Below are 10,758 nucleotides of genomic sequence, written 5' to 3' on the forward strand. Positions count from 1 at the left end.
TGGCTGGAAGCAGGTATCTGGGATTTATTTATCTTCTATAATTGAAACTTTGTTGCCTTTAGCAGAGGCCACAGCCGGCCAGGGCAAGCGGGAAGCTTGGCTTCCTCCATTGCTGGGGCAACCAAGCCTCCTGATTGCTCCAGCTCCATGGCTGCTGGCCGCCATCTTGGTTGGGTTAATTTGCATACAGTCACTCTGATTGGCTGGTGGGTGTGGCTTGGGGCGTAGCAAAGGTACAGTCAATTTGCATGTTTCTCTTTTATTAGATTAGATAAGAGGTTAACTTCATATCGTATAGGATTATTATAAAGATTAAACAAGATAATGTATATAAAGCATTTGGTACAGTGCCCATAAAAATGTTAGCTATCATCATCATCATCATCCCTTATAGTCATTCTATAAAAAAAAAAAGGCATATCTCTGACCAGTAGAACTTGATTCTATAAAACAGCACTATGTATCCATACATTCTCTAATATTATAAGATTCTTAAACTGGCTAGGTATTTGAGCCAACATTTTGGACCTTGCTTTAACCTGAGCAAGACAAAAAAGTAAGTTTTGTATTGGATATTTCCAATTGTCAATGATGCAAAGTTACAGATGACCAACATGCCTTATCAAACAAAACCCACTGTAAAACTGCTTTTTCTGTTTTAAGCAAGTTAACTTCCTACCTGTCATCTGTATTGCGAAGGGATGGAAGCCGAAAGCTCGTGTTTCTGTCAAGCTTTGATTGACTTTTGGTCCTCTTGATGGAGCCTTTCAGGCGCTTGCTGAAGAACCCCTAGAATGAAAAGGCAGAGGTGATGGGAGAGAACCAGAAGGGAACCCTGCTGTCTCCAAATTCTTCTCCACTACCTTTGCAAATGATATTCATATTTTTATAATGAAGACCAGAAACAGAGCTCAGCATTTAATTTTTTAATTTGTAAATAATAGTTGCTTGAAACCACTTGATAATGAGATCACATTTTTTTCTTCTATCATAATTGGGATAATTAAACTTTTTGATAGCACTTAATTTCTTATTTCTTTAATAGTTTCTATACTAGCAATAGTAGAAAAACTAATTCTAACAACATATTTTAAAAAACATAACATAATATAGAAAAATATAGAAGATGGTGTCAGCAATTTCAATAGAAATAGGATCCAGTAATTTTCTGAACTAATTTAAAGAAAAACAGAAAGAGAACAGCATATACAAAGGCCCTGAGGTGAGAAGTTACTTGGTTCATTGAGGGAGTAAAAAAAAAAATTAAGTAATCAGTACAGATTAATATGTTGGTGGTCTCAAAAGTGTTAAAACTTGGTCTATATCAAGTTGGATATATTTGTAAAATTAAGTTTCAAATGTAGAGAAACTATTTTAAAATGAAATAAGTATCATTTATGAAACCACCAAAGTATCTAAACTTCAGAAGAACAAAGTCCTTTATAGTTTTTGGCCCCTGCTTGCCTCCTGCCACTTTCCACCAAACTATCTAAAGTTCTTGAACATCTTCCTAGTCTTAGCACCTGGTAAATAATGGTCTTTCAATAAAAAGTTTGTTGGCTCTAACAGATTTGGGTCAGTAGATAGAGCACCAGCCTGCAGACTGAAGGGGTCCCGGGTTTGATTCTGGCCAAGGGCACATGGCTGGGTTGCAGGCTCAATCCCCAGTGTAGGGGATATGCAGGAGACAGCCGGTCAATGATTCTCTCATCACTGATGTTTCTATCTCTCTCTCCCTCTCCCCTCCTCTCTGAAATCAATAAAACATTTTTTAAAAGGTTTGTTGAGTAAAAGGATAAACACAGGAATGAATGACAATGGCCACTGTTTTCAAGAAACAATTCTATTGTGGGCAAATGAAAGGACACCTTATAGAATATATCAAAATGCCTTGAGAGAATGTTATAATTCAAAGTATTTTGACACATGGAAAATGATCCTAATCACCTTGAGATTATTATTCTTATAGAAGCTATGTCCAGTATATATTTCCATAAGGAAGAAAAAGAAATATCAGCATGTCAAACCTTTTATATTTTTTTAGTTACCACCATATCCACTATTTTGGGGTGAAGGCTATATTAATCAGGGTAAGCGAGGTTATGCTTATCTAATAACTCCACAATCTTAGTGGTATAAACCATGCTACATGTCTATAAGCAGATCAATTAAGTTGGAGACCCAGCTTTATACTGTTCTGACACAGAGACTTTCGCTAAGAGAAGCTCCATCCATGTGCTCCTATACTTTCTGCAACAGGATAAAGGAAATGCAACAAATTATGTAACAGCTGTTAAAACTTCATGTCACTTATGGTATCATTCCACTGGACATAAAAGGTCACATGCCCACACCTAATTTTAATACGGAAAGGATGTGCAATCCTACCATGTATCTAAAAAGAGAACTGGAAATATTTAATGAATCAGCAGAGTGGACTACTACAGTATTCTTCTATGTCAAGTGTTTTGTAAACACACAGGCATTCTTTCCAATAGAAAAAATGGAAACAAATTTATTTAAATCAAAAGTAGAACCATTTTGCTGACTAAAAAAAAATGCTTATGCCATTTCTCATTGTTCTTATATACCAAAGAATAACAGTAAAAATTTCTAGAAAATACCACGTAGACAAATTCCTTAGGCTGTTTTTATCCCCTAGGCTATTTTTGTTTGTTTGTTTTGTTTATTATGGGTTTACAGAGATTGATTGACAAGGCTGTCATTTAAAGACCATATTTCTTGGAGACAGGCATTTGTCTGGTCTCCTGTACAAATCATAGCGTAATTAGGAAAAGTCACTTTTATTTGTTCTCCAAGGTAAAGGCTTATTTATTTACACTGTCTCTGATTCAACAAGTCACTACATTTGCTCAGAACTGTAGTCAGCAAACCAGACCTAAGTTTATAGAAATCTATTAGGATTTGTTTACAGTTGTTTAAAAAAACCACTGGCGTAAGTTGAGATCCAGCCCAGGGCTTGACCAAACACCATATATAAATACATTTCTAACAAACACAGTTAAGCAGTTAAGTGAGAACATACTAAATGTTCACTCATATAGTACTCTAACTTGCCCCTTTTGTGGCACTTATAGAATACTTCATTTAATCCATTTATTTAATAAACACTTATCTTGTGTCTATTTAAATTTTATTTCTATTTTATGTCCATTTATTTTATGTAAAGCAATGTACTAGGTGTTATAGAGATTCAAAGATAAAACAAACACATACTCTACCCTCAAGGAGTTCATATAATATAGGATCTAGAAACTAAATATAAATATGTATGACACAATTAGGAAGATACACATTCTTAATGCCTGGCATATTTAATAACAAAATAAAAGTTACCTTATTTCTTTGAATCTAGCACACCACTGATTGTCATACCGTTATTTTATGTATGCTAAGAATAAAGCTGCCAATTAAACTATAACAAAATGCTTTATCACTGAGATCTTTTATTCTGTGTTAAGGAAATTTAAAAAAATGTACTTAGGCAGATTTTGTCACATATCACATAGTATCTTCATAAAAAGAATATACACAAAATAAATTGGTTAAGGTAGTCCTAATGCTTCTTCATTCTCTAAGCTACTGTATGACTCAGAGGAGTTGTCATTCATGTTTTTTCACAGACTATCATGCTGTATTCTTTTGAGAATGTTGAAAAAGAGGTTACATCATCTGGAGAAATAAGTGGAAATTTTATGGAAGAATGGAATATGCTAGACCCGAAAGATAGACTGAATTTAGGTTTGGGGGTGCCAAGGACTACAGCATGAGAAATGGCATGGAGGTAAGAACACACAGGTTATACATTAAGTAGATTTAGTCTGGCTGGCGTATGATTAGGAGTAGTGGAAAGTAAGATAAGAAAGCCAGTTTATCCAGCTATTAATGTATAATTATTGCTTCCACTGTCTTTTAAACTTTTGAAGGTAAGTATAGGGCTATATATCTATCTAATTTCTGCCACAGTGTCTAAACCTTATTTAGTGTTCAATAAATATCTGGTAACTATATACATGAAATTATGGTTGTTTGTGGAACACAGATAAAGGAAACTTTAAAATAGCCGTGATATTTCACAGAGGTAGTAGAATCTGCTATATAAAATTCTTTTTTTTCATCTTCTTGACATGACTGAAACATGGTTTTCACCTAAGAATACAGTTTAGCTTAGAGCGCTATATGATGGAAGTTTTTCATTCTCCTTTGTCCAATATTCGGTGGTACCCAGGCTGAGGTGCTAGGATCTTCCAAGCTTACCATCATGACAGCTTCCAAAACATTATTCCATAAAATAATGGTTTGGAGTCAAATTATTATTTCATAAGATAATTTTATTCCATAAAATTCTGGTTTGAAATAAAGCATATTCTTGAGGTTCACACCATCTTGATTTAGTATCCTTTATTATTCTTTGCTGTTCTCATGAATTAATCTCTCCTTCAATTTCCTTTATTCATTAAGGACATTAGCCCCTAGCTTGCAATATTTCCATCTCTTGACTCCTAACACCATACTAGTAAATAACCAGGTAGTGATCCATCTACTATCCTTGCTTCACAATTCCTTGACTCCAAAATCCTTATCCTCCTCTCCAGCCACCCACTCCTAGAGTCATAACCTAGATCTTATCATCATTCAGAGAATCTCCACCTCAGTCATCTTAAGCAGTAATCTTCACCTTTGACCTTTCTTCCTAACCATATATTTCTCCCAATACATCTGCTCTTCAACTTCACAGAAACCTCCAGTCTCTTGATCATCCCATTTTTCCCTGTCCCTGTTTTCTATCCAACATGGTCAATCATTTGAAGCTATTTAATAACCAACAACCTCCATTCTCTTAATGATCAGCTACCCAAAATAAAAAACTGGACCAATGTTTAAATTCTGATCCCATGCCTAAGCCATTCAGGAAGACCACATAGGCAAACATACTGATGCCACTAAAAATTCACTATCTCCAAGCTAGGCCAGTCTTCTGTCCTGGACCAACTATGCACTGAGCCTTCCAGCAACATTACCTACTCCAGGAGCCTCAGAGTGTATGACATGCCCATTTTCCCAATGGTCCCCTTCTGAGCAATTCCTTAAGTACAAGTCGCTATGCTTTGCAATTCTTCTGCTCTGGCTATAGCTGACTGGACTGGGGTGGATAACTGATTTAAAGGTACCTATACAAGTGGTCCTGGTAAAGTTCTGCCTGTAGGATATGGTTTCATCTGGTTTCTACTAACCACTCAAGCCTGATCCCTGGTCATTTCTTGCTTCATGCTTTACACTCCAGCAACTCTAAAAGCCTATACACTTCTCTACATTCTGCTGTTGCTCATATTTCCTCCCTTGTCCTTGGCCAAGTTACTCGTTCAGACTCAGCTCAGGGATGATCTCCTCCAGTGTGTCTTTTTGGACACGTCCTGAACCTTGTTCTAGATTAGGTGCCCCTCCTCTGTACTTCCAAGTATCTATAAATAGCATTAGCCTTACACTTAGCACACTGCATGCCTACTTATATGCCAACAGTCTTCCCTACTAAACCCTGAACTCCTCAGGGCAGGGACTAAACAGTCTTTGCATTCCCAGAACAGGTCTGAGATCTGGCATTCAGTTCTACAAATGTTTGCAGAACTGAAATAAAATAGACAGTGGAATGAATAAAAGCCATCATGCTGTTTTTGCTGCAAGTGCCATAATAGAAAGAGCAGGGAACTCTGAATCAGAAAGTGCGGCTTCAAATACTGGCTCCAATTTCTAAGTTTCTGATTCCTTATTTATAAAATGAGGATTTAAAAAAATCCTTTTTCCTAGGACCATTCCAAAGAATAAGATAACCGAATACAAAAGTACTTTAAAAGTAACGGAAAATGGGTATTTGTAAGTATTAACTGAATGTGAATCTAGAGTGAGACTACTGAATAGGCTGGGTGAAATCACAATTTTTCCTCCTAGAAACTACTCCACAAAGGAAGGGAAGGAAACTAGAAGTTCCACAGTAGCCAGGAGTTTTGGATGTTTTGTTCAGTGATGTATGCCAGTGCCTACAGTGATACCTGGTACACTATAAATGTTCCATAAACATTTGTTGACTGGATGAATTTTCTGAAGCTTTCCTGGGTATCAAGAACTGGCCAGGTGCTTTCCAATATGTAGTACTATTTAACTGATGCCACATTCTAATTCCTCTTCAAATACTCTACGTACTATAATTAATTTCTACACATATCTTATTATATAGTTATATACCACAAAGAAGCAGAAATGCAGTATGTTAAAAACTATGAACAAACAAAAAACCCACTAGTGTGACAACCAACTTAGAAAAATGTGCCCCTAGGACTCCTATCTGTATAATTAAACTAAATTGAAACCCTAATGATATTCTTTTCATATGCAAATGATTATATGGACACTGAGAAAAAAATCCAAATATAAAATTTAAAAATAGATGCCAAGAGGAAGATGCTTCTCTTTCTTTTACCTAAAGTTATGATGTTTATATATTATGTTAATGTGAAGAGTAAAGGATGCTCCTACAAGCACACTCTAGAAACCCAACAGCATAAATGGAAACAAAGGAAAAGACTACAAATGAACTGATCTCATTCTTCTCACTGACACCAACCTAATCTGAAATAATATTAATAAACCTAGAAAGAAAGTCTACCTCATCTAATTCTCCTCTGAAATGCTGATTCTTAAAGAGTACAATTCTTAAAAAGAGTGTACAGCTTATCATTTTAAACAGCAAAGTTGTCATCGCAATTGATACAACTTTAATTAGTTGGTACTCACTATTTTCTGTCAAAATAAGGCTTAAAATTAGCAACTGCCAGGAAAGAGCCAAATGCTGCCTTTCTCGGTAGCTTGGTAAATGTTAAGATAATGACAAAAGTTATTCACCACCTGCAAACTGGAGTAACCCCCGAAGACTAAACTTGGCTACCAGGGCATCATTGGTAACTGAAATAGAACTGCTGCCAGGCAACCACGCTTCGAAGCCTCAGTGGTGGCCATAAGAGACGCTGACTTGCCAGTGTCCTAGCGTTTCTGTTCCCTTAAGACATGGTGAAGTGGAGGCAGAGAAACATGTCATCACCTTTCCCACAAAAGCACAGTGATGTGCAGCAGAACCCTGCTTCAATCCTGTCTGAGGCTTTCATTTCAGCGACCACACAAGGGATTGTACAATTTTAGGTGATTAATTTGAATAGTTCCTTAAAATGGTATATATGACTCACACTAAGGAAATGCCACCTTGTCAACTAGAAAGACCCAGGTGAGAATTGTTTTCATTCTTGCTTTTAAAGTTTTAGTTTAATTAATAAATTAATCTCTGTGTATTCTACATACTTTAGCAGTTCATATTAAGGACTGTAATTACCCCAGAAGAAGGGCTATGTCATGTATAAATTATTCCCTTCCTTGATCTCTTAATATAACTTAGAAACTTGTAGATGTTCAATAAATGTTGACCGAAATCTAACTGTAGAAAATTAATAAGAAAAGGGGAAAAGGAAGGGTAACTGAAAATTACCCTTGGGAAACTCCATTTTCCAATCATCATATTTTATTTACTTAGTTTACCTTCCAGGTATTGGAAATCCAAGACAGGAAGGGAAACTCTGGGTAAGAATAATAATGAAATAACAAACAGATACAAGGTGCATTACAGTTCACAAGCAGTTTCAATGTGGGTAATTTCTCCCCTAGTGGAGGTGTTCAGGTTTTGGATAAGCGTTGTTTTTTTTTGTTTTTGTTTTGCAACTTTAAACATCAAAAGAAAAGGTTTTATCATAAATTAAAATTGTTTCCCTAGACCAGAGCTGATGCTTCAGAATCTCTGTGTGTGTATTTGTGATAAACAACCAAAGCTTCTCTTTTATTAAGCAAAATAAAACTTTTATTATGAAACTTTTAAAAATATAAAAACAGAGAAATTAACATATTAAACATCCTTTAATCAGATCTTGATTCTATTAGGTTAAATTAGAATATAAAAGTGAAATATGTGTATATTATAATAGATAACAGATATTATAATAATAAACGTTGACTCCCATTTGACCCAGAGATCCCACTTCTAGGAATATATCCCAAGAAACTAGAAACACCAATCAGAAAGGATATAGGCACCCCTATGTTCATAGCAGCACAATTTACCATAGGTAAGATTTGGAAACAGCCTAAGTGGCCATCAGCAGATGAGTGGATTAAAAAACTGTGGTACATCTACACATGGAATACTACGCTGCAGTAAAAAAGAAGGAATTCTTACCATTTGCAACAGCATGGATAGAACTGGAGAGCATTATGCTAAGTGAAATAAGCCAGTCAGAGAAAGATAAATATCACACGATCTCACTCATTTGTGGAATATAATGAACAACATAAACTGATGAACAAAAACAGATCCAGAGACAGAAAAGCATCAATCAGACCATCAAACCTCAGAGGGAAGGTAGGGGAGGGTGGGGGTAAGGGGGAGAGATCAAGCAAAGGACTTATATGCATGCATATAAGCCTAACCAATGGACACAGACACCAGGGGGGTGAGGGCATGCGTGAGGGTGTGGGGGGCAATGACACATATGTAATACCTTAATCAATAAAGAAAAAAAACCTATTGCTAGGTCAAGATTTGCTATGGGGGGCAAATGGAAGATATTTAGCATACCGTCTCTATCCCTAAAAATACTCTTTGTCTTAGAGGTTCATTTTTATTTGATAGGGCACTGTAATATCAGGTTCCTTTTGATTACCTTCCTATTACATTTTTTCAGGCCTTTGACTTTTAACTCTAATGTATTATGTTTTAAATGTATCATTTCTTTTAAAACATTAGGTTTATGTAGGTATAATATACAAAAGGCAAAATTCACTGTTTTTAGTTGAGTAGCTTGATGAGTTTTGACAAATGTATACTACCACAATTGAGACAGAGAAAATTTCTATCACCCCCGAAATCATAAAATTTTCAATAGTTAATCCCTTCCTTGCCCCTTGGCTCCTAGTAAAGCACTAATTTGATATCTCCCTCCATCTGCTATGGTGTTTTTAATTTGCTATTTATTGCCAGGCTCCCTCGGGCACAGAACAAGTGCAGACCTTCCTACTTGGATCCCATAGCCCATGACTCACTATGTGGGTGGCCCACTGGCTGCCAGGTTGCCTCTCCCCAGCCACCAAATCCACCTGCCATGCCCTGGCCTGGGGCAGGGAAATTGAGCCAGGCCTTTTCTCTTTCCACGGCTGTCACTGCAAGTCACTAGATATCTGGATTGGGGATGGGCAAGAGGCTTGTCCCAACTGAGTTGTGGCCTCTGGTCACCTGCCAGACATCAGTGATGCTGACAGGCAGGGGCAAGGAGGGCCCGCCAAACCCTTCTCCTGAGATGAGACAACACAGAGTGCGCTTCTCAAACCCTACTTTTCCCACGTTTGTGCACAGGATCCTGCCAGGATCAGAAAGTGTCAGTCATGGCTAGGTGAGGCAGAGAGGGAAGGCTGGCTGGGGCTCTAGGGGTGGGGATGTGGGCAGTGTAGATTCCATTCCACGGAGGCAGCAGGAGGTGGGACTGTGCCTTGCACATGCTCATTGTCCCATTGGACTTCAGTTACAAAACACAAACTTAAAGATGAATCATTAAGAATTTTGAGATGGCAATTGCAGAGCATTAAACCTCATGCACAGGGCTCTCTGAGAGCAGGCCCTGTGCGCTGTACTGGTCTCATGCTCACGAAGCTGGCTTGGAAATGGTTCATGGGAAGAATAGTAAGGCTGATAATCAAAGTCTGTGAGTGGCAGTGGGTCCGGGATGGATGAATTTGAAGACAAAGATCTGAGGACTGAATTTGGGGGGAAAAAGAAAGGAATACTATGGCTCTTCAGCTTTTTGTCTCTGAGGACTGAAGAAATTTGTAGTACTACAAAGTTAGAAATACAGGGGGAAGGAGTTTTTGGGAAAAACATAAGTAAATACAATTTGAGTTGAACTGATTTTAAATTACTGTGGGACATCAGAAATAAGCATCAGTGGAATACAGAGGACTGTTTAGAAGAAGATTCTCCCAAATATCATCGCTTTCTATTTCTGATGTAGTGATCATTAATTTCACTCTTATACAGTAATAGAAAGATCCTTCTAATGGGGAAATCTCAGCATTATCCCATTAAACTAGCCCACATATAAAACATCTTCTAAGAATGCAGAGGCAGAGATGGACTATACACAAAATGAAAAAGATCAAGCAGTTTATTTAATAGACATGAACTTATGAAAGAGATTATAAAGCACACTATATAAGATATGAATAACTCTTCAGGTGGGAAAATTTGCAAAAAATAAAAATATTCCATATATATGCCTGCCATAATTTGCTTTCTTCTTTTAAAACCAAATGTCATGTTTCTTATGTTTATATGCTTGAGTAAAAATGTATATAACTATATGTCTTATAACAGGCAAAATTATGGTAGTGTGCATACAAATGCAAACATGCCATATCTGTATATATAAAGAGCCAAGGGCCGTCACATCTGAAACAACCGAACGGACGACCGAACAGGCTGAGTGGGGCGACCAAGCCAGCAGGGGGGTTAGTGAGGGATGACCAAACAACTGAACACCAGGCTGCATGGGGCGACCAGGCCAGCAGGGGGTTAGTGAGGGGCTACCAAATGACTGAACAGCAGACTGTGTGGGGTGACCAGGCCCACGGGGGGGGGGGGGCGGTTGGGGG

General features: G+C 37.3%; 1 protein-coding gene across 6 annotated transcripts in view; it reads right to left on the minus strand.

The window, feature by feature from the left end:
• The window catches only part of RASAL2 (RAS protein activator like 2), a 168,568-nt gene that overhangs the window by 47,767 nt on the left and 110,043 nt on the right, over nt 1–10,758 (minus strand). For all 6 annotated transcript variants that reach the window (XM_014528353.1, XM_014528352.1, XM_014528356.1 and 3 more), the window contains one exon: nt 680–789. In XM_014528353.1, the coding sequence (XP_014383839.1) occupies nt 680–789 (110 nt within the window). The remainder of the gene's footprint in view (nt 1–679; nt 790–10,758) is intronic.

This window comes from Myotis brandtii, unplaced genomic scaffold, assembly GCF_000412655.1.
Source record: "Myotis brandtii unplaced genomic scaffold, ASM41265v1 scaffold630, whole genome shotgun sequence".
In the NCBI taxonomy this organism is placed as follows: Eukaryota; Metazoa; Chordata; class Mammalia; order Chiroptera; family Vespertilionidae; genus Myotis; species Myotis brandtii.